The 24,584-nt window shown below is 46.7% G+C and overlaps 1 protein-coding gene across 3 annotated transcripts in view; it reads right to left on the reverse strand.

Moving 5' to 3' along the window:
• Nucleotides 1-19,467, reverse strand: part of LOC108495354 (cystathionine beta-synthase-like) — a 29,284-nt gene extending 9,817 nt beyond the window's left edge. For 2 of the 3 annotated variants that reach the window (XR_001874098.1, XM_017810976.1), the window contains exons 1-14: nt 19,315-19,467; nt 13,364-13,483; nt 12,132-12,343; nt 11,434-11,540; nt 10,389-10,523; nt 7,777-7,856; nt 6,428-6,562; nt 5,816-5,885; nt 4,112-4,203; nt 3,180-3,305; nt 2,404-2,488; nt 2,097-2,202; nt 1,257-1,331; nt 455-566 (exon numbers count right to left, since the gene is read on the reverse strand). Coding sequence is in view for 2 of the 3 variants with exons in the window: in XM_017810976.1 (XP_017666465.1) it covers nt 455-566; nt 1,257-1,331; nt 2,097-2,202; nt 2,404-2,488; nt 3,180-3,305; nt 4,112-4,203; nt 5,816-5,885; nt 6,428-6,562; nt 7,777-7,856; nt 10,389-10,523; nt 11,434-11,540; nt 12,132-12,343; nt 13,364-13,405 (1,377 nt within the window). In the remaining variant the exon portion in view is untranslated. Of the gene's footprint in view, nt 1-431; nt 567-1,256; nt 1,332-2,096; nt 2,203-2,403; nt 2,489-3,179; nt 3,306-4,111; nt 4,204-5,815; nt 5,886-6,427; nt 6,563-7,776; nt 7,857-10,388; nt 10,524-11,433; nt 11,541-12,131; nt 12,344-13,363; nt 13,484-19,314 lie in introns of all 3 variants that reach the window. The other variant, XM_017810977.1, reaches the window with a different exon arrangement.
• Between the last annotated feature and the right edge of the window lie 5,117 nt (nt 19,468-24,584).

The following is a 24,584-nucleotide window of genomic DNA, read 5'->3' on the forward strand; positions in this document are numbered from 1 at the left end:
GCTTGCTGGGGACACTCTGGGTTATAGGGGTAACTACAGCATTGCACTGTAACACAGTGTTCTGAAGAAACTGGGTGAACACTGCAGTGGAGGTGATTTGGTTTGGTTGTTTTAAACAAGAATATTTTTGCTTTGTTAAGTTAAACAGTTATTATTTAGAAAAAGCTAATTGCATTATCCTGCAGAGACACACTGAGTAAGTGTATCACAATAATCATTAGAGTTATGTGAAGAGCAGGACAACCCTGGCATGACAACGTACCAAGTCCAGCATTGGTGTGTTTAAGTAACATTTCTGAACTGTGTTACTAGAACTGAAAAAAAGATGAGTGAGAGGATATTACACTCCCAGCAAACACTTAAAAGACATCCCTTGGGACCTGGTGAGGGAAGTGATACATATGGATGAATAGTGATATATGTGGACATACCCAGATTCATCAACAACTGGTACCTGGTCGAATCCCTTCTCCCGGAGAATTTCGACAGTCTTTGCACAGGTAACAGTTGGAAGCACAGTCAGGGGAGCAGAGAGGCTCAGTTCCTGAACACTGATGTTCCACCACCTGGGGATGAAGTAAAAAAAAAAAAAAACCATGCAAGATTTATGGAGAGAACAGAACCAGCTCTTCATGTACAGTGGCCTCCAACACGACAGGAATGACAAAAGGGAGCAAGGAAGGATTCAGCCAGAGTCAATAAAGCTTCAAGGTTCTAAAGTTTTATCCCCAATATCAGAAAGTCACTGAAGTGTGAGAAGGCTTGAAGACCGAAACTCTTTCCTTCATTTCATCGACTTTCTAGGATTAGACACTTAGTGGAGAGAACTAATCCCCCCAGTTTCAATATTTATATTTTACACAGAAAATTTTGTGCTCCTACTGAAAGACCTACCCATATTTACAGTCATTATAGGCAACAATTTAGGGAAGATTCCCTTCCACCTCTGCAGACTTGCAGTCCTTTGCACTCAAGAACTCTCATCTTGGAAGGGTTCTTTGGACACTATTTTTTATTTTTATTCCAGATTAAAAAAAGTCACTAAGTACCAAATTTTCCTCTGCTGCCATGCAACTCAAAGAAAAATGTCAACTAATTTAGGCAGATTTGATTAATAGCTGCAATTATACAACAAGGCAATGAAAGATTAGCTAAATCAAAGGAGTAGTGTAAATTGAAATGAGCTTTGAATTAGCAACTGCCATAAACTCGATTGAATAGACTCATGAAAATCCAAATGGATCTGACAGGTTTACCAGGGTTTGTTGCCAAGGTCCTCTTCTTTCATGAACCCTTTCTGAATCATCCATTTGTCACTCAAAAACTTGGACCTGGAAAATCATCAGGAAGTGAAAAGCTCATTAGCAGGTTGAACATCTGACAGCAAACACAGGCAACTGTTTACAGCTCACTATGACTAACAAATAAAGTGTAATTGAAAACAGACCATCATTTGCTATCCAAGCTTACCAGCCAGGGACATGGAGGAAAATATTTAGAGGAAGAAAAAGGAATCCCATAAGAAACAAAGTTCCAACTACATCAGTCTCTTGCAATACAACAGAGACACAGAGTGGAATGAAGGTGTGCCACGCAAGGTTTGTCTGCAGCTTCTAGTTGTTTCTAGTTTCTAGTATTGAGTTGGATGCAACAGAAATCAGGAAACACAGCTAAAAATACCACGTTTTGGGATATGCTTCAATGCAGTAGGAGAAAAACTATTCAGCACAGCTCAAAGCCCTCACACTTCCACCTGTAAACTCACCCTGACAGTGGCTGCTGCTGCAGGAGTGCTGGGTTCTGCTGTGGGCACAGGGATGGGATAATACCAGTGGCCCCCCATAAATAACACAGTGAAATCAAGTCCTTTCCTCTGAAAGATGCTAACCAGTGATGACCATCTACTGAAATCAAAGCTCAATTTTCAAAGGGAAAATGTCTACTCCATGTCAGGCCCTTTTTAGATACCTTGGAACTTGTGCCCCAAACACATTCCTGGGTGATACATGAAATAGGTATTCAAATTGCCACTGCTGTAAGGAGGTCTGAGGGACTGCCTCACCCCTTTCCCAGGGAGAAAACCAGCAGGCTCTTACATGTAGTTCCTGATAGAGTCAGGGAGGATGACAACACAGCACTGACCCTCCTTCAGCTCCTTGGCTGCCTTCACAGCCACAGCCATGGCACTGCCTGAGCTGCCACCTGCCAAAACACAGAGCAGAGGCAGAACTGTCAAGCAATGAGTGAAATGAGAATGATCAAAAGAGAGGAGGAGAGAGAGAGAGAGAGTGAGACGAGCCCAGAGTGAGGAAGTCAAGTTCCGAGGTGGAAGGAGGTCTCTCTGATCTGCACAAGGCTTCAGCCTCCCACAGAGAAACCCAAAGGATCCACATCAGCTCTTACCACACAGCAGCCCCTCCTCTCGGATCAGCATGCGAGCGAAAGCAAAGGACTCCTCATCGTTGCTCTTGTACCACTGGTCCACTGCCTGGGAAGGGGCAGGAAGACAGAAACAGAGGGCTGTTTAAATGAGGAGGGACAGAGGAACTACACAACCAGCGTGAATTCAACCCACGCTCTTTGAGGTAACAGCTGCCCTACTGAGCTGTGTTCCTGGGTTTCCATCCTCCAAATGCCAAGTGGGTTTTTTTTGCCAAGGTAAGATGATCACATCAGTACAGCAGGCTCCTTATTGGAACCTCACTGTGGGAACAGGCTGCTGTGAGTCAGCCACTGAGAGCATCAGTTTCTTCCCCTCCTGGAGGGCTTCCCAGGGACACAGGCTCTGCTCAAGATGGTGTCATACCTCTTTGTCCAGGAGGGGTTGGGATGCTTTACTGGAGACTTTTTCTTTATTGGTTAGTTGGTGGTTTTTTGTTGTTTGGGTTTCTTTTATTGTGTGTTTTGTGGTATGTTTTGTTTGGTTTTTTTTTTTTTAAATGTAAAAATAAATTTGTTCTAGGAAAACATTATCTACTCACAGCCTTTTGACCTGGCATTGTAAAACAAACATTCTGAGGACTGCTTCTGCTGATGGAAAGAACAGGAATAGTCCTGCCTCCTAGTCCTCCCATTTCACCTCAAAGGAATACTTCCCCAAGCTTTTCCCTCTGCCTTTCACCTCACTCCTGCATCCCACCATAGGGAAAAGGGCAATGAAACCAAGCAGCACGACTTACAGATCTGTCCAACACCGTGGGGACAAAATCATATCCAATTCCTTCCACTTCATATGTTGTCTTGTCAGTCTTGTTCAGTGATTCTGGTGTAGCAAGGATGGAGCCTTCAGGATCCACACCTATGATCTGGAGAAGCAGTTTCCACTCAGGCCACTGTGACACACTGCTTTTGGGGACACAGCACGTGTGAGCACTGGCCTTGTTGCAGCTGCTGGTGTCACACTCAGCCAAACCAACAGCAACCTGGCCTCCTACTCATTTTTCTGGCAAAATTCACCTCCCCTGAGAGCAAAATGCTTTGCTGCTTCTGGCAACCCATCCCATCTCTTTGGGGTGTGTGGACACCGAGGGGCACCACTTGCTCTATGTGGGTTTTGCTTGTTTTAAACAGAAGACAGGGTTTCCCCAAGACAAGATTGTCCTCATTCACATGTCAGGCATCATTACAGCCAAGACATTTTGGGCCAAGTGTAAGTAGATCGGTTTTATTTTCTTCATCACCCCCTGCCTATGTAGGAAAATGTTCACGATGGAAGCAGGATACCAAGTTCTGTGAGGAAATCTTTGCAGAGACAATTACACCAGGTAAAACCTCAGCAGCTCCAAAAAAGTTAGTGATGGCACAGTCAGAGAGGAAACACAAGGCTGCAGACTACAAACCAGAGGGGGAAGTTTCTCAGATACCCCATGAACAGATCTGAGGGCCAGTTTCACCTGCTGAGCCAAACCCGAACTCTGGTCACCACTGAGACCAGAGGATTTCAGACAGTCTGAAAATCTTTGTTCTTTATTCTCAGAACTACCTTTTAGCTAAGAACAGAGAGGGGCTTCCCACAGAGATCCAGGGCAGGCTTGCAAGGAATGAGATGTGCCAAGCGGAGCAGCCTGAGGTTGACTCCACTAAAGAGAAATGCATGAGGTTTGTCACTTACTTTGCACCCTGGACACTTCTCCTTTAGCTTTCTGGAGATGCCAGTGATAGTCCCTCCTGTGCCAGCCGTAGCCACCAGCATGTCTATCTTTCCTGTTTGAGGGTGAGGGACAGAAGGCAGTTGTGAAACCTCCAAAAGAATGACGGATTAAAACCCCACTTACACCTAAGTATGGACTTTCTTCAACAAAAATGCAGAAAGTGGCTGAAAAGGGCAAGATGAGGCCCTTTGCTTCCCAAGAGCTGTTATGAGACCTGCCCTGAGCCCACATTGCTCAATCCTCATTTACTCCAACAAGAGCTTTGAAATGTCCATCCAGAGGCCTGGCAAGGCACCAACTTGTGGCACTTTGGACACAGCTGGAGGTGGCCCATGAAGCTGACAGCTGTAGCTTTCCTGTTACTCTATTTGCTGATACAGATAATTCATTCTCTAATTTAAACCAAGCAGCCCATTATATTAGTTAATTAGCTGAGTGAGTGCCAAGAGCATGGGTTAGGCATCCACGGAGAGAATGGTTAACACTACTTGTTCATTTTCCAGTGAAAAAGACTTTGGTCACTAGCACTCAGAGTGAGTGTGGATATATTTTATCCCTCTGTCACCACCTACAGTTTCCCTGGTGCATCCACATGACAGCTTTGTTAATTAAAAAATAAAATTAAATTTTTAAAAGGTCACCAACTCACACACGAAAACAAATGCTTACCAGCCAAGAGAATAACACCCCACCAAGCAGGGGCAACTGAACAGTGCCTGCCCTGTGAGGGAAAGTAAATACAAACAAGAAGTCTAAAGCTGGAACTCATCTGGACTCCCAATTTGTGGGATGGCAGCTTGTTAAAAGTGCACTCATTTAAACTCAAACTTAAAGTTTGTCACAGAAAGACAAGCCAAATCCTCTGAACAGTCAGATTTTTAGGAGGGAGGAGAACCCTTCACATGGTCCCCACCTTAATGAGAAGGAATTTAATAGCTGATTTTCTTATGAGAGGGTCCCATTGGAAACTGTACTGTATAACATTTTTATAAGGCAGGCCAGTAGCCTCCCATATGACTTAATTCTACCACCTATGGAAATGCCCCAGGGTAGACTGCAGCATCACATGGAATGTCTCCAACAGCTCTCAAACCACCTCCTCAGCTGGGTGAGTGAGCCCAGCAGAAGCTCTGTGCTGCCACAGCTCAGTCCCTGCTGGTTCTCCAGCTCAGCTGCCCAGCACTAAGATGGAAGAGATCCCTAGAGAGTGAGAGGGTCCTACTGGTGACAACTGCCACATAGGGCAGTTTGTGCTCCTGAGGACCCCCCTAAGTGAAGAATCTTCCAATGTATTGGAGTATTTGGTCTGGGAATGTTAAAATACCTATGTCTGTACTTGGGATCAGAGAAAAAAGACCCTATTTCACAGCAGTCTACCTATGTCTTTTTTTTTTAATAAGGTATCTTAAGCATCACTGCTTCCTCCACCTGAACACAAGCAGAGGAATCTAAAAATCAAAGAATTCTTCTTTAATGGAAAAAAAAAATTATCACTGTGACTACTGAAATAAGGTAACTCTCTAATGACACACGGCATAGGTGTGGGATTTGCTGTGCCAAAATCCACGTATTTCTCATCCAGCTGAGGTCTCATTCTCCAAGAACATAACAATAAAACTACCAGGGACTGGTTGGGGAGGGGATTAGCAGTAGAGCAGACATACCATCACACTGCTGCAGGATCTCCTCAGCTGTGGTGTCATAGTGTGTCAGGGGGTTGCTGGGATTCCGGTACTAAATGGAAAGACAGAACAGACGTGAAGACAAAAATTCACATCGTGAGGCATTTCAAGAACATGTCAAACAATCTCCAAGCCCCACAATAGCAACACACACTCTCTGCAGACTGTTTCCTTATCTATTACCTGCACCTAGGCCCGAGGGGAGATACAACCTTCCTAATTTGTGACTTAATTTAAGAGTAGTTCTAAGGTGCCAGCACCCTCCAATGCAATGATCAGTCTTGTTTGTGGGACAGCTACTTTTAGCAACGTGACTCCTGCGTCTATTCTTCCCCACAGGCTTGCCAACTCAGTGGAAAAAGACATCCTTAAGTGTTGCAGTTTTGGCAAACACTGGCTCATTGCTGCTCTCTAGTGACTGCAAAAACTCACTGGCCTGGAGCACAGAGGTTGCTCAGCCACAGCTCCAGATCTGGGGCATCTTCTCCTCCAGAGACACACGTAGAGTGTTGAACAGTCAACCAAGGACACTAAGAAACAAGGCTGCAATTTCTCCTCCATGCTGTCCCGCACCTCCTGCATCCTGGCTCTTACCTGGTCTAGGATGTGTGCGTTGGGGATTTCGTTCTTCAGCCTCCACGCCACTCCCACGTGAGATTCAGGAGAATCAAATCTGGCTGTAGTTGGGGTCCTCACAATCTCAGCGCCCAGAGCTCTCAGGACATCCACCTGTAGCAAAGAAAGGCGGTCACAAAACCCCAGAACGCTCTCCCAGCACAGAGACTTCACTGGATGAAAGGGGAGAGAAAGCATCTTCCCTTTCACCTGGTCAGCAATAGCCTCCTCAGTGGTTCTCCTAAAGCCTGAGCCACTGAGCCATGGATCAAAACCAAATGACATTAAGGATTTGAACTAAGCTTTACTGGTGAGGCAGGTGTCAAATTCCTGTTTCTAGTCCAGGCCTTCATGCCTGTAGGAACTATTACTACCACACTGAGAAGTCTCATTCAGCCAAAACACCCTCTCCTCTCACACCAGGCACAAGTTCTGCACTCCAGTACTGCTGTAGCCCAGTATTTTATGTTTAAGTGCAAATTATGTTTATTTATCCCCTCCTTTGGGCACAGGTAGCAATGGAGATCCTCCAGGGCCCTGTGCACCTTTCAACTGCTACAAGGGCAGGACACTGAGCTAAGGCAAAGCTTGTCTTCAGAGGGCAAGGAGACCTTTGGTGCCATGTGGCACATGGCAATGACCATGTGGTACCTCTCCCTCCAGAGCAGGAAAGAGCAAGCCATGGGTACAGGCCTTCAAGGGATGTTGTTCATTTGTGCTGCTGCCTCAGCTGTGGAACACAGGGGATCTCCTCCACTCTCTTCTCTTGGCTGCAGGTGCAGCACCACAGGACAGGGCTTGCCCTATAAACAGATGCTTTGTGCTTTCCACAGTGAAGGTAAGTGGAAGGCAAGGCAGCTTTTCCTTCCCCTTTGCTGTTGTGGTGACACAACTCAGAGGCTTGCCAGGACCAGCCAGTGTAACCTGAGGAGCTCAACAGGCTCCCTCACACTCAGCCCTGAGCCCTGAATATTTGCAGAATATACAAAGCTTCAGCACTGCCTCCCTTCACCCTCTGCTCAGCAAGGGACAGGCAGTCCCTTCAATGTGCATGGCAAATCCCTTGACATCTGTATTTAAAACACCTATGACAGTTTTCAAAGTGACAATGCTGTGGGGATAGGTCTTAAAGACATTTTCTATCCATGGCTAGCCAGCCTGGATTTCTGTGGGTGCTGGCAACAGCTCCTCAGCAGAGTTCTGCCTGGCCAAGTACATATTTTATACCATCTTTGTTACTAAAGCCACAGCATCCATCTGCACCGGGAATTCTGCGAGTGCAAACACGTTTATTTTTTTAAATTCTTGAAAACACAAGCAGGTCTGACCTTCTCCATGCTCATTTTCTCTGGCATCACGATGATGCAGCGGTAACCCTTCACTGCCGCAGCCAAGGCCAGCCCAATTCCTGAAAGCAGGCAAAGACATGCAGAGCACACGGTGAGGAGCAGCAGAGAACAAAACCCACAATGCCAGCATTGGCATGCCCCTGGATTTAATCAGATTTTCACCAGAGGCTTGAATACAGTGTCTCTAGAAGGGTGGCAAACAGAATGTTTCAGTCTGTTGGGCAGAACTGGATTTCAGATGCTGCTCGTTCTTTGAGGTTCACAGCCAAGAGAAAGTTTAGCCAAGGGTGGGGAAGCTTGACATGTGCAAACTGCTGGCTTTACCACATGCACATCACCTTCCTCCTGTCTCACCCACTTCATTTTTACAGAAGGAATTTGGGAAAGGAATGTGCTTCAAGCTAGAGAAGATTAGAGAGTCCCTTTGATACTGCCAGAAGATCAGAGCCTTTATTGACTCACTTTTGCACTAAACCCCTAGTTTGCAATGCACTGAAACTAAGGCCTCTCTAGAAAGAAATTATTTAGATGCTGTTTGTGATTGAGGTTCTAATGCACTGGGTCAACTTACTGCCACAGTGAAGTACCTTGATTGCTAGAGACAGACACTTCCAGCTGGGCATCTTCTGTACCTCAGAGAAGAGAAGCTCACAGCTGTTATTAGATCACCTCTCTGCAGGATAAGCTAAACAGACCAAGTTGGTTGATCAATGTCTGAGGTGAGATGGCAAGGCAGCTCCTCTGCTGTGTTGGGTGCAGGACAAACACTTGCAGTTCACCCTACACAGAGACTTGCTTGTTCAAAGCTGGCTCTGTTTCTACACAGTGCTGAATCACACAGAGGTAAAAAAAACCCCCGTAATAATCTTTAACTGTTACTGTAAGAGAAGCTTAACTCACACCTCAAGTAATTCAAGTAGTGTTTAATATATTTGTGGGAGGAAAAACAACTTTTCTCAGTGTATTACAGATAAATATGGATACCCAAATACAAAAATAAGACAGAAAAGGCCTCACTAAGGCCAGAGACTGAAGAGAAGCCATCCATCACTCTTCCTTATAGTCTGTGATAAAAAAAGAATTTTGAGACCTGAACTCTAATACTTTGTACTTTCTGCCACTGAACTGGAAATGCAGCAAACATCAAAACAGGACTTTGGCTGAGGGAGAAGTGGGATGCAGAGAGGATAAAAATATAACACATTAGCTCTCACTTTCAACATACTTGGTAGCCCTGAGCAGTAGCCTAGAGCAAATGACAAGTGTCTCAGGTTACTCTCTGCCCTGGTCTTTGCTTTTATATGAAAAAAAAGAGACAGCATTCTGCAGCAATTGTCCTGTATCTCCTTCAGTTCTGCCTTTTCAGATCCCGTGGCAAGGAGAATCATTTATCAGGTACTGACCCAGAAAGCAGGATGTCACAGTATGACCTTAGATACTGGAGGAATGCAATACATATGGATATTTTCCACTACGTGCCATTGTTCAGCCACATTCACAAAGGCTTCAGTTGCACTGCACCCTCCAAAGAACAGCTGCTGAGACAACAGCAACTGATGTGACCTCCCAGTTTTTTTGTTGAAGGCAGATCAGCTCATCATCCCAGTCCCTCCAGTAACAAAGGTTTGACTGGACCAAAAGAACAAAAGAAAGATCTACTTGGCCTGTGTCTAATATCTTGCAACAGTGGATGGAAGCCCAGGAAGGAGTTTAAGAACAGGACAAAACACCTCTCCAGAGCACATCAGGCAGGAGAGAAGCTTGCAGCTCAGCTCAGGAACATGCTCAGAGGAGGTAGTATATTTTATACTTAACTATTTATATATTTATATATTTATATAACTATTTATATAACTATATCATATATTTTATATTTAACTCAAGGGGGAACACTCCAGGTATGTTTTCTCCCCAGGAGCAGAGCAGCTTAACAGAACTACAACAGCTTTGACACAGGAGCCGAGTCAGCTCCAGTGTCTTGGATCATCAGATGCCCTGGCCCCTGCCTAGTGGGACTGTTCCTTCCTCCAGCCCTCCAAGGAGGAGATGCTGTGGATCTCCTGTGATTTTCAACAGTGGAACATGTTGAAAATCCAGGTGTGCAAGGGCTTTGGCAGCAGGCTGTGCTGTGGGTGTGCAGCTCATCTCCCACCTCAACTGCACCCACATGGGTTGTTTCTCAAACCAGGCCCACCTCACCTGACAGAGGGACCACGGGACTTCCCAAACAGAAAGAATGGGAAGATCCAGATTCTTACCAGTCTTTTGGGTGCCTTTTCCCCCCTTAATTTCAGTCAGACTTGAAATCCTGAATAGGATCTAAAGACTCTAGTGAATCTGGCCTAACGCTTCTTTTCTTTTAAAGCAAGGAGGCTCTGCAAATTTAGCAGAACTGCTTCTCAGCTGTTCTGGTCAGCACAGGGCACTGTAGAAATGTTCTTTGTGCAAGATGGAGGAGGCACTGCAGGCAGGAAGAGATCCCTTCTTCCTTGCACAGGCAGCCTCCATGCTCCAACCTCAAACCTGCCTCACCCAGGAAAAGCACCACAGCATTTCCCCCCACACTTTGCTAAGGTCTCTCCGTGCCCTACCTGTGTTTCCAGAGGTTGGCTCTATGACTGTGTCCCCAGGCTTCAAGATCCCAGCCCTCTCAGCATCCTCCACCATCCTGAGGCTGATGCGGTCCTTGACGCTGCCCCCGGCATTGAAGAACTCGCACTTGACCACTGGAATCACAGAAACCAAGCACAGCTCTTGAGCACAGTCACTGGGTAGCAGGCTGGTGATTCCTAACACCTCTGGAAGACCAGCTCTGTTAACAGGTTTGCCCAGTTCACCTCCCTGCTTCCCAACAGCAGAGAGGGGGATTCAGCTCACGGCATCTCTTCTGTTACAGGTCAGAACAATAAGCAACTTGTCACTGGAATCACAGAATGGTTTGGGTTGGAAGGGACCTTAAAGATCACCTCATTTCAACCCCCTGCCATGGGCAGGGACACTTTCCACTAGACCAGGTTGCTCAGAGCCCCATCCAACTTGGCCTTGAAATCTGGTCTTGCCCTTGATCAAACTGGAAGTTTCTCCCCTTGTTCAGCCTACACTTTCACTCCAGTCCCCCCCAGCAATAACCCCTTCAGTGGTGTTGAACACCACCTTTCAGGACTCTGATCAGAGCCTCCAGGTATCTCCAGCACAGTCGGGTTTAAAACCCCAACCAACCAAAAAAAAACTTTCACTGACAGTTTCATCTCTTTAATTATTTTCAGAGATCTCTGGTGATAACTGCTGATCTGCATTTTATACACACTGATGAATACTCTGAATATGAGAAGCAGTCAAAAACTTCACACAACTTTTTAAAATTTAATTGTTCTATGAAAAACGTTTTACTTTTTCTACAAAAATGGAAAAGCTGCAGGGAATGTTCTCATGAAGTGCAAACTGAAAGATGTTTCAAATGACCAATTCCATAAAAACTGACAGTCTGCCAAAGAAAAAGAGGAATTTTTCCTCACCATTTTCTGCCAGGTGCCTGCACTCCTGCTCCCAGGGTTACATGGCACTACTAACCAGAACTACCCCAAGTTTCTGAAACAATGTTTGTTAGTTGGATTTTCTGCCTGCAGCAGTACTCACAGAGATCACACTTGAGTCCAAAATGCTTCCCAATCTTGTTGATTCGCACCAAAGGTGTATTGCCAACTTTATTCAGGATGTTTGGCAGGATCTTTGGAGGCTCTGGCCTGGTATAAATACAAACAAAGTCAGTGTATTCCCAGAAAAGGCCACAGGCAGGTCACACAACAACCACACAGCATTTCTAGTGCTTTTTATTTCAACCAGCTTTCTCCCTCCCCTTTATCGGGGTAGTTACTTAAGGTATTTTAGTTTAAAAGAACAACCATGGGATACAAACTCACAAAACATCAAGTCCTTGATCCAAAACATGGATTAATCAGACATCAAGCCAAGTGCTGAGGCAAGAATGAAGTGCTCTGCACTTTCTCCTGGCATGGAGTAGCTCAGCACTCCTCAGAGTCAGCTAGTTTATAACCAAAAGGCATTAATAGTGCAAACTTTCATCTAGTCAGGGAACTGCTTGCCAGGTGACTTAAAATAAGTTCATTCCAGTCCATGTGCTTTCACATCTGTGGTGCAAGGCCCCCTGTACGCTCAGTCTGGGTTCTTAGCTTTGCTTAGACATGGAAATTAAAAAGCGCCGGCACATCTACAGGCTGAACAAGACTCCATTTAAATCAGTCACCTGCTGTTAAATCCACATGGCTCCGAGGGAACTTGGATTAGTGCTGAAAAGCAGCAAATAAAAGACTTACAGAGAGGTATGATGATGTGGGGAGGCAGAGAGGGGTTTCCCAAGCTTCCACGTGCATTTGCTGGGTGTATCAGGGCGGATCCACTGCCTTTCCTTCTCGTTATTCTTGCAGTTCTCACTGTCCACCCCACCAGGGAGAACACACTTGCCAGCTGCATGAGGGCACGAGTTTGTATCTGGCTTCTTCTGAGAAGGAGGAGTAGGGATTCCGTTCTTGGGGGAGAGAGAAGGAAAACAAAAAGAGAAAAAAAAAAAGGAAGAGAAAAAAGGTGAAGGGTTGAGGAGAGAGTGAGTGATTTGTCTGCCCTGCTGTAACAGGGTCAGAGCATCTTCGAGATTATCAAAGTCAATCAAGTTCCACACCATGGGAAATCCTCCATTCACATCATTGCCCCCTGCTAAAACAGCTAAAAATCACGTTGCTAATAAGGAGCCTTTATTCTTGTCTCTCTTGTCCCTCTTGTCCCACCAACTTATCCATCCCAGTCCACTGTTCCAGCATGCAGTTTTCCTGAGGGAAGCCTGAGCAGCAGCAGCTACCCTGGTGACAGTGTCCAGGAGACAAGTCTTGCCCATGAACTAAAAAGGGCAAGGGCAAAAAGCAGAACACCCAAGAACAGGTTCTGCCACTGACTGCAAGAGATCCTGGGACTGCACCTCAGACCCAGGTGTTGGGGAAGGAAGCACAGCATGTCTCAGATTAATCCCATCCTCCAGTGTCTCAGTCTTGTTTTCCCCTTATGTGAAAAAGGTCACAACAAACAGGTATTTTGACGGTCAGTTGATGTTTCCGTAGTACTGTGAGGATCGGAAGGTGTTTCAGCATCATTTTGATTTGCCAAATCCTTATCACCAGCACGAGAATAATGTAAATACACTGAGGCACGTGCTCACTGTAACGAGCCTCCATAAATGTCAAGAAAACAGGACAGGTCTCATGGGAGACACCCCTCCCACACCAGAAGTTCTCTGAAACAAAACCTCCCCATTCCAAGCAGAGTGGAACACAGTAAGACTACCTGGTGAATAATTAGAAAATTGTGCCAAAAGACTCTGCATTCCTACTTATGGTCATGGAGAACTCTTCCAGAAAGGCCACTGGTTTCAACAGCACCTCTCACCACAGCATTTCAGCAAAACAACCTAGAAATCTCTCTGGAAACAGGGGAGACTCTCCCAAATTCTGGTGACAGAAAGTTGGGATAACAGTATTCCCCAAAGACCCACGAGTACCTTAGACACAGGAACAGGCCTGTCTGATGCAAACTTCTCCATGTTTTTTGGTGAAGGTGATGGCCCAGGAGACTGGAATTCCTTCAGGAAAGAGTCACAAGACCGGAATCCTCTTCAACACTGCGGATCATGCAAGTTGGGGAAAAAAAAAACCACTGTCATGAAAGAGTCTCTCACAGAGGCAAAACGCAGACAGCTTTTTTATAGAGAAAAAAAAGAAGCTGCAAAACAAAGTGAAGGTGACTTGTATAAGTAGGATTAAAAAAAAAATAAAATCATGCAGCAGAGGCATTGCACAATCTTGATGGAGGGTCCCCTGACCTTCCTGCGTTCCATAATCTTCCCTCTCGGAGCCAGGAAGGTAAGCAGAAAACACCTTTTATCTGCAATTCCATAAGCTTGAAAGCCACACAAAGTAACAGGAAATACTTCAGTTCACAGGATATAGGCTTCTAGGGACACACAGGGGGAAAGGGCTTCACGGTGCCATCCCCAAAAGACCCTGCACACAACTTAGGAAAGGGCTTTATCCAGGAACACTTGCAGAGGCCTCTGAACCCTTGAGGAGACCAAAATCTCACAAGTTCCTACCCAAAATGAATCAGTGTTGCATGCACAGCTGTGGTGATGCTGGATATAACACACACACAGCAAACACTTCAGCCCTCTAGGAGGCTTTTTGTTTCAGAAATTAGTAAATACAAAATGGAAACAGTTAAGTTCATTTTTCCTGCACCGGCCAGTTGTTCACAGAGCCTCTCTGCTTCCTTTCCACTGAAGGCAAAAACGTGGCTGAAGTCTTGGAAAGCATGAGGGGTTTTTTCCCCTCTAATATTTGTTTTTCTCATCACCATTTTGCAGCAAAATTCAGCTCTTTCCACTACTGAACTGTGCTGGGAAGGGTCCCTGGCCTCATCCTCCTTCTTCCGACAGATGCACATAAAACAGACACAGAGTTGATGGTCTGGTGACACACTGGAAAAAAAAAAACTGAATCACAGGCTCAGTGAACTTTAGCATTTGATCCTGTAAGTTAATATGGACCACTAACCAGTACTGCCTTGTGCACACCAACTCCTTTCTTGCATGCTGACTTGAAGAAAGCTCCTAAAGCATTTAAAATGCCCTGCTTTAGGGGAAAAAAAAACCCTCTGAAAGCGTCAACTTTCCAGCCTAAGACTTGAAATAATTCTCCTCCTGGATATCAAGGTTTCCATGCCACCAGAATTGTATGATTTTACTTTATTTAGTTTAACACATGCCCAAGAGCCAAGATGGACTACATCCTGTCCTAGAATACTGACCAGCACTAAACTGAGAGACACCAGCCCAAGAAAGCTAAGATCCTATAAATACACATAATCAAACAACAAACAGAAATCAGAAATCAGCTCATTTTCAGTTCCAGAGCGAAACCCACCTTTCATTTCTCTTTCCAGGAGGTTCCTGGTTCACAATTCAGAATACTGGTGGCTTTTTTTAGTAAAGGAAAAAGAAACACTGGAGAAGTTTCAAGGCTTCCTTTGAGCCACGTCCACATGTTCCCTCACCCAGCTGACACGAAACACTGGACACAGACACTGACTGCCTCTGCTCACAGGTAACACTGACAATACTGACAAAGCCCCTCTAATAAAGGGACCTTGGTGCCAAAGGATCAAACTATTTGAATACACAGGAGGAGAGCAGCAGGGGATTAGAGACAGGAAACATCAGCTTCTGTTCATCTTCCAGGTTCTCATAAAATAGGAGCACAAAACCTTTAAAAGCTTTAAAAATCACCAATTCACAGTATCCTTCAAAAGGGTCCAAAAATTGAGGGGAAAGGGGGAGAAATTTGTTGCAGAAAAAAATTTAAGATGTTTCAAGTATTTGTTCTCTGTACTGACAGCAGGAAAGAAATTAATGTGGCTCTCAAAAAGCTGTATTTTGAAGGATTCCCTCTGAATTGAGCAAGACAATGCCATCTCATTTCCTGTATTGTAAAGCAAAAAAATCCATAATTCACTAACAGCAACTCCCATCACTTCTTGAACTAGAAACAGCAGAAACTAAGAACAAGTTGTATTTATTGCCTTCAGCTGAGCTGTGAGACCCTCTTGTATTTTCAGAATGGCAATACTTGATGTTTGATCAAAGCTTCAATAATAGGGCTTCAATTCCAAACAATTCCAAACAAATAATGAGAAGAGGGACAAAAAGCCAACCTCAAGCATTGCCAAAAAAAATCCTAACCAAATACTAACCTTAAGCAACACAATTCATTGCTTACAGCCCTTGATGATGCAACTTGAGCAAAACAGGGGGCAGAGGTGGTCTAGGACATCCAAACCCTCCCACATGATTCTGCCTACAGACCCAAAACAGGCCATAGGAACCTGTTGCATCTTTCTACTGGGGAGACCTTTGGGGAACAAAGAAAAGGGGGTGAGCAGAAATCCCGAAAACAGAGGATGACAACAACTCCTATGCTAGCCTAACCCTCTTCTCAGTCTTTTTTTCTGGGAATGAAAGACTGGGGAGACAGGACAGGAGGATGGCAACTCTGCTCCTATAATTGAAATTGGACACTGCTCAGGAAAGTCTGAGGGAGACAAGCTGCAGGAAGAGCTGCCCATCCTCTGAAAAGAAATTCTGTCAGCCTGAATTTAATTTTCCTGTAAAGGGGAACACTCCCATAACTAGTTGGGGGTGTGGGTAGAGTCTAACTAGAAAAGCCTGACTAACTTCTGCCATTATATCTGCAGAGCACACGAGGCAAACAAAAAATAATCAAAAAGACAATTTACAAAGTCATTTAAACCTAAGTCATGAAGGGGAGTGGGACACAGAGGTATGAGATGCAGAAATTGTCATGGGCAAGGCTCACATCTCTGGATCCATCTCCACAAGGAACCCAAGACCTAAACTATTTCTCAACTCCTACAGAAAAGGGCTGAAAGCCAGTGAGTGAAATTAATGCCCAAACAGCCTGAGCTGGACTCACTCCAGAGATAGGTCAGGAACTACAGTTTCTACAGCTGTTTACAGTGTATGATATCAGCACTAATGTACTGTACCATTTAAATATTATGTGTGCAAGAACCTAATGAACTTGATTCTTGTCTGACAAATAAAACTCTCTAAAAGGCGGGTGTAAGAGGTGAATCAGAGAGAGACACCCCCAGGGCTGACTGCTCAGCAAGAGATGAGATACAGAATTCCATTATGCTGAGAATGGGAAACTTTATGACATTAAGCAGGCACAAGTAAACCACTACAAACCAGTTGTTCTGCTCACTCTGAGTGTCACAGGGTCTTAGAGAGCTTTAGGATCTTTACAGATAAGCAGATGCAGCGGTACCCATCCAGCCTTTGGAAGCTGATCACAGAAACACCACAGCTATAAATGATTCAGGAGACAGTCAGACATTTGGGTTGTTTTGCTGTTGTGCTTTTTCTGTGAGTGTGTGTGTGTGTCCTTGCTCCTTCCTCAGGAGCAGGCAGCCCTAGCTCCTGTGTCAGGAGACAAGTGACCTGAAATAACCGGAAAATGAATTAACAGCACTGAGGTTCTAGGAAGAGATCCTTCAAGAATCCCAAGTCTTATTTCCATTTCCTCCTGCAGAGCAGATGAGCACATGCATGTGCTCAGTGATCACCTTTTTCAAGCCAGATTGACATACTTATAATATTCCTGATAGGAAATGGGTAATTCTTTAATGCCCCCACCTCTGTAACATTGCAAAGACTCAACTTCAACAGCAAAGCAACTTCCACAGCTGTGGCAATTGTTATACTAGAATACAGCCAGGGAAAACATGAAAATGTTCGGTTTGCTTCCCCCCACAGAAGGGAAGCTGTGCCTGCAGCCCTAATCCAGGTGTCTTCTGACATCTCCATTTCCTGAGTTCACTCCAACCCCGTCTGAACTCACCTAATAAGTCTTCTGAGTGAAGAATGAAGTCTTCAGGAGCTCAACAGCATTAGACAAAAGCCTGGAGAATGCTTTATCTGCATTTTTACCTCTTGCAGTCAGAAGCTTTCATTATTTCTTTCCCTGCTTCTGCCTCCCTCTCCTTAGCACACAAAGATGGACCAACACTGGGAGCCTGAACAGTGCTTTTGATCTGCCGAGCTCACCAAGTACAGGGAGAGAAGCATTACAGGTGAGAGGCTCAGAGATTAAGCAAGCTGCCCAACATGGCAAAAAGAGGGAGCTGGAGCTCTGCTCTCGGTTTCTGAGAGGTCTGTAACACAGGCAGAAGCACAGCTCCCCCTCCCCAGCATTATGGTGCCTCCCTGCAAGGCAAAACAACTTTTGTTAGCCCAGGTACCTCTGATAAAGGCTGGCAGAGAACTACTGGTCACCACTGCCTGGGCAGGAAGCCAGCTTTTGGGCTGGTGCATGTTTTGTGGGAAAGGCCACAACTGCCACCACTCCGGCTACACCCACAGAGCTCCCAGCAAGGCACCCCCAGTGCAGCCACGGGCAGGGTGCTGCTGGGTGCCCAGCCCCTGTGCTCACAGGCAGTTTTCCCAGGTCACATGCAGGCTGCAGGCACCTGCCCACAGCCAGGGACCAGCCCATCCCACCACCCTGGCAGGCTGCCGTGCTGCCAGTGCCAGGTCAGTGGCGTCCCTGGGCCTGCACAGCCCGGGACACAGGTCCCTTGTGCCCCTGGATAACAACCACCATCGTTAGAGGCACACTGTGGCTGCAGGAGAGCAGGCTGGGTAACTCACACGCAGAGGTCATGGCAGGATAACAACAGCCACCTATCAGTATGAAAAAGGGTGACAAACACCCCAATACTGAACCTACTCCAACACCTAAACTGCACTTCATCAGAGGTGATCTCACCACAGACGTTCCCCTGCTGAGGAATACCACGTTCTGAGCAGCTCTCAGTTTATCAGGAAACACCTTTCCTCTCTGATGTGAGATTCCCACGTTTCACCTCTCTCCATACTCTGGTTTTTTCCACCTTTCCCGCAGTACAAGCTTTGCAGAACACGGAGCTCTCATGCCACAAATCAGCAAACAGACTCACTGTAAGGGCAAACAGTGTGAGCAACCATGCTGGAACAGGGCCCAGCACTTCATGGTCAAAGGCTTTAGGATTAGAGAGACACACAGCAGACTAGATACTCAAGCAGGAATAGGAAGGAGAAGAATCACTTGTCTTTCAAGTAGCGGCTGGTTCCATGTGCCAGCAGCATTATTAACGCTGATACTGAGCAGCTCGCTCAGGTTCTCGTCAAGTTCAGACCCCTCCCAATGGGGGAAGGGCAATATATGAAATAAAAAAAAATAAAATAAAAAAAAAGCTGCAGGAGACCCTCATGGTGCCCACGAGAGCAACGGACAACAAGCCAAGCCTGGGCAGAGAGCTGGTGCCAAACCCAGAGAGAAAACCAGAAGGCACAAAGTCATCTTGGGAGCCAGCGTGAGACGCCGAGAGCCCATCTCTGCTCCTGCTGCTCCTTGCTCGGAGGAGGCGCTCCCGGCCTGCCCTGGGCACCCCCCACTCCTCCCAGGGGTGGCTCCGGGGCTCCCCTCGCCCGCAGCTGCCCCTTCCCACCCCTTCCCTTCATTACAGACACAGAACAGAAGTCCAGTTGTGTGGCAGCACCACATTCACAGAACCACAGAGTGGGTCAGGCTGGAAGGGACCACAGCGGCTCATCTGGTCCGACCTCCCCGCTCGAGCAGGGCCATCCCAGAGCACATGGCACAGGATCGCATCCACACGGTTCTGGAATATCTCCAGCGAGGGAGACTCCACACCCTCTCGGGGCAATCTGTTCCAGCCCGCAGCCCCCAAACCTTCACCCCACCCCAGGATGGGGGGCACGGCCGCCCCCAGCTCTCCCCACCCCATCCCACTCCCGCGGATGATGCAACGTGCGGCCGCAGGGATGGGGCAGCCCCTCCCGCCCCCCCGCCCGCGCTGCGGCCGCCACCTCACCCGCGCGATCCGGGACACCGGACACCGCCGCGGTGGCGATGGTGATGGAGATGATGAGGAGGAGGAGGAGGAGGAGAAGGATAACCAGGATGAGGGCGAGGACAAGCAGGATGCGCGGCGTGCTGAGAGCAGCGCGCGAGCCGCTTGGCCACGCCCCCGTCACGCCTTGACCACGCCCCCTCCGCCCCCCCGAGGGGCGGGAGCGCGGCGCGAGCGCTGATTGGTCACCGCGGGGGCGTCGGCTCGTCGGAGTCAGCCAATGGGAGGGCGGAGCGCGGGCGGGGCGGCACCGGCGGTGTCCAGGGATGTCCAGCGGTATCCAGCAGTGTCCAGTGATATCCAGAGATGTCCAACAGCTTCCAGAGATGTCCAGCGGTGTCCAGAGATGTCCAGCGGTATCCAGCAGTGTCCAGTGATATCCAGAGATGTCCAGCAGCGTCCAGGGATGTCCAGGGATGTCCAGCAGTGTCCAACAATGTCCAGTGGTGTCCAGGGATGCCCAGATGTGTCCAGCAATGTCCAGTGATGTCTACTGATGTCCAGCAATGTCCAGTGTTATTCATCTGTGTCCAGCAGTGTCCAATGATGTCTACTGATATCCAGTGATGTCCAGCAGTGTCCAGAGATGTCCAGGGATGTCCAACGATGTCTAATGGTGTCCAACAGTGCCCATGGATGTCCAACGGTCCAGAGATGTTCAGCAGTGTCCAGCAGTGTCCGGCAATGTCCAGTGATGTCCAGGAATGTCCAGCAGTGTCCAGTGGAGTCCATCAATGCTCAGGGATGTCCAAGGATGTCCAGCTGGATCACTGAGGAGAACAGGGGGAATATGCCTGGGTTTGTCCACAAGGTCTTCCAGGATGGTGTCCAGTTCTAGGCCTCTCAAGTCAGGAAGGACACTGAGGGGCTGGAGTGAGTCCAGAGAAGGGCAACAGAGCTAGTGAAGGATCTGGAGCACAAGTCCTGTGAGGAGCAGCTGAGGGAGCTGGGGGGACTCAGCCTGGAGAAAAGGAAGCTCACAGGAGACCTTGTGGCTCTGTGCAACTCCCTGAGAGGAGGTTGTAGCCAGGTGGGTTCGGCCTCTTCTCCCAGGCAGCCAATGACAAGACAGGAGGACACAGTCTCAAGCTGTGCCAGGAGAGGTTTAGCTTGGACAGGAAGAATTTCTTCACATAAAGGGTGATTAGACATCGGAATGGGCTGCCCAGGGGCGTGGTGGAGTCACCATCCCTGGAGGGACTGGCCATGCCACTCAGTGCCATGGTCTAGTTCACAAGGTGGTGTTCAGTCAAAGGTTGGACTTGATGACCTCAGAGGTCCTTTGCAGCCTAATTGATGTGTGATCCTGGAGAGAGGGCTCTGCCAGGGCTGTGGCCAGGCCCTGGGCTTCGAAGGTGTTTTACTCATGCACCCGTGGGCAGTGGCTGTAGGGGACACACACGTGGCTGCTGGTGGCTCCTGAGCACAGCCTGTGGTAGCAGCTCCTTGTCTGGTTTGCGGGGAAATACCCACCATCAGAAGGGTCCTGTGAGAGAGGTTCATGGGGCAGCAGTTGGGTTCTCCCCCCAAAAAGACCTCAAGGTTGTGCTGGCAGTGTGAATCCCATCTCAGCTTTCCGAGGCCAGCAATGGGAGGAGAGATGTCCAGGCAGCCCTGGAAATACCCATCCCGGGACAAGGAGGCTGGTGAATCACAGAATGGTTTGTGTTGGAAGGGACCTTAAAGATCATCTAGTTCCAACCCTGCCATGGGCAGGGACACCTTCCACTAGCCCAGGCTGCTCAGAGCTTCATCCAACCTGGCCTTGAACACTTCCAGGGATGGGGCAGCCACAGCTTCTCTGGGGAACCTGTTCCATGCCTCACCACCCTCACAGTAAAGAATTTCTTCCTAATATCTATTCTAACCCCGCCCTCCTTCAGCTTAAGGCCATTCTGATGGTGTCTGAGAAGGTGATAAGGAGGTGTTCACCTGGGAAGTCACTCAGTGTCACAACAGCTGCATCCACAACTGTTGTGAACAGAGCTTGGTGATGTGTAACACGGGATGCAGGTGAATTTAATACGCTCCGTGCAAATTGTGTCAGAGTAATTCTTCACAAGAACAAGGTGCTCTAAATTATGGAGAAAGTTTAAAACAAAACAAAGCAAAACAGAAGTTCTTGCATGAAAGAAGGAGGTACTGAAAAGGCTTACCAGAGAGAAATGCTTCGAGATCACAGCCTGTGGCTGTGGGAAATCCAAGCAGCAATTTCTTCTGTATCTATAAAAAGTACCACTAAAGAGAAAAGCAATTCAAGGAGGTCTGTTTTAGAACATGATTCACCGTGAAGTGTTCCATGTGTTTTAGATAATCGAAGGAGTGGAGGCAGCTGTGTGTCTCCATCTGTACATACACATGCCATGTAGTAGAGCTTTTTGGAGAGTATTGCAATCTGCATAAATATGAAAAATAAGAAACAGGATTTTTCAATCAAGTGGTAAAAGTGACAGAAGAGACTTTACAACTGGATGTGACTGGTCTGAAGCTTGAGTGACCAGTTTCAGCATTACAAAGTCAAGGGTCTCTCTGGTAAGAAAATGGACTGTGACTAGAATATAGGGTGAAATTTAAGAAAAAAAAAAGCAGGAAAAACACTGAACAATTAAAAAGAAGAGCCAGATACTTTATATTGCCTTAAGTAGAGGCACTGAAGCAGCTGTTTCATTATACATGTTAAAAATCCGCACAAATTGCAGAGAAACCTCCACACTGATGACAAATTACAGAGCACAGAATATTCTGAGTTGGGAGGGACCCATGAGGATCATCAAAATCCAATTCCTGACTGAAATTACACTGCTTTTTCCCAATCCCTTTCTGGTTCGAAGTAGATGCAAACCTACTTTTAGTGTCATGTTTTTATTCTCATTTACCTAGAGAAAGAGCTAGTAGAAAATATTGTTCTTAAACAGGACAACTATTTACTTTAAATTGCAGTTTGCTTAGGTAATTACATCTGAAATATGCACATAAAGAGAGGTTTGTACATTTAACTGTAACAAACCAGTAACTATTAGCCCCACAGAAAAAGCATCAACTGGAAAAACATATGGAAACAGAGTGTACCTTGTGTTTGGCGCAGCTAAATTATGGAATGGCACAAGGGGAATGCAGAGTGTGAAAACAGGGATGCTAAGAAGGCCTGGCCCCTGCTATGGGTATCAGAAAAACCATGAGACATCAGGGCACACGTGAGGCAAGCACAGCTAAGCAAAAATCCATGAATATTTGGAACAGTATGAGTGCAAGTGTTTGCAAACTGCAGTCATGCCCACAGAGGGTATCCAAGAAGGGATAACCATACCCTTCATGCCTTTCAGGAGGGACTGGGGAAGGGGCACTGAGTCAGCTGTTCTCTCTCAAGAAGTGCCAGCCTTGCAGCAACCACTGCAACTTCAGGCGGATGGGTGCCAAGGTACGAAATCATCAGCACAGGTGGATATGCCAGATCCTGATAAAAGTGAAAGGGATACCTCAGGGGAGACTTGTAAGACCAAGTGACAGCACCAGACATGTTTGAAATTATCTGACATGATGTGTGAGGCTAATGAGAGGGATTTGTGATTGTACCACAGCTCTGCAATCAAGATTTGATCTCCATCACTGTGTCAGGAGGCAGGTGAAGGTAAACTGGCAACACAAGAACAGCACAATGGTTTGGGTTGGAAGGGACCTTAAAGATTCTCTTGTTCCAACTCCCCTGCCACAGGGGGCAGTCCACCTTCCACTAGACCAGGTTGCTCAGAGCTCCATCCAACCTGGCCTTGAACACTTCCAGGGACGAGAAGTCCACAACTTCTCTGGGCAACCTGTGCCAGTGCCTCACCACCCTCAGAGTAAAGAATTTCTTATTAATATCTATTCTATCCCCACCCTCCTTCAGTTTAAAGCCTTTTCCCCTTATTCTATCACTACATACCCTTGTGAAAAGCCTCTTTCCACTACAGGGGAGTTTTGACTTACAGAATAAACTGACTTCAAATATCTCCAGAGCAACACCAACCCACACTGTACCATGGCATTACTGGCATTAAAATCAGTCATGGTGCCTGGGAATGAACACAAGGAGCTTTTCTCCACTGCCCACTAATTAGATCCATTAGGGCTGAGCCCAATCAGTGGGATACATGGATTATTCTTCAACCCAGCATTGTGAATAACTCCCATAAATCAGCAGGTCACTACCAATAGCGTAAGTGGAGCCATTTCATCCATTTCTTGAGATCTGGCAATGCTTGGGTTTATTTCTCTTGCAAGGAACAAGAGGAGCTGCAGTGAGGGTTGGGATAAAATCAAAACTGTGATCTGATCAGTGCAGCGGTGATGTGACACCAACTGGAATATTAACATGGAAATAAACAGCTTGTTTAGGAATGGCAAGGAGAGGATGATGTTTCTTCTGTCAGTGATGAGTAAAACATGCTGAAGACTCAAAGGTTGAGGAAAGAGATTCCTTGGACCAGTGCAGTCAGTGATCAAAGGGAGAGGAAAAAAGGTAAATGCTGTTGTGGTAGGATCACTGAAGGAGGAAGATCACGTGAAGGAGGCTGACCAGTTAATGAAGGCAATCCAAGAAGTTTTGTTGGTACCCACAGACATTTTGGGATGGGAGAGCACAAGGCTATCCCACAAGCTCATGGAAAGGTTTTTATGCAAAGGGAAGGAAACACAGCCCAGGAAGAGCCACTCCATATTTTAACTGCATGCAAGAGGCCACAAACAATTGGGAGAACAGACTTCAAAATGATCTTTGACAGGCTGTAAACGAGATGAGAAAGTAAAATAGGAAGTTGGCTGATAAGGACAAATACAAAATTTTACAGCCAGACTGCAAAACTTCTTGAGTGGCCACTATCTGGACAGTAATTGTGTGGAGTGGAAGGTATGACTGTAGTGCCAGGCCAAGCTCAATGAGAGTCAACAAGGCCCTGCTGTTGTGCAAAAAGCAAACATCGTGCAGGGTTATGCAAACAGGAACACAGCCTGCAGCACACATGGCACCCTCGGCACCGGCAGGCTTTGTTGAGGTACCTTGTCTCCCATCTGGAATGCTGCATTTCAAAAAAGACACGGCCCATGCAGGACGTGGCCTGAGGAGCACAAAGTGTAGAGAGAAACATGGCCCAGGAGTAGAAACTGAAGGAAGTGAAGTTGTTCAGAGAAAACAGAAACAGAGACAGTCAGAAACCTTGCTCAAATCACCTACCAGTACTACAAGGATGACATAA

This window comes from Lepidothrix coronata, unplaced genomic scaffold (genome assembly GCF_001604755.1).
Source record: "Lepidothrix coronata isolate B3197 unplaced genomic scaffold, Lepidothrix_coronata-1.0 Scaffold30, whole genome shotgun sequence".
Taxonomy (NCBI): Eukaryota; Metazoa; Chordata; class Aves; order Passeriformes; family Pipridae; genus Lepidothrix; species Lepidothrix coronata.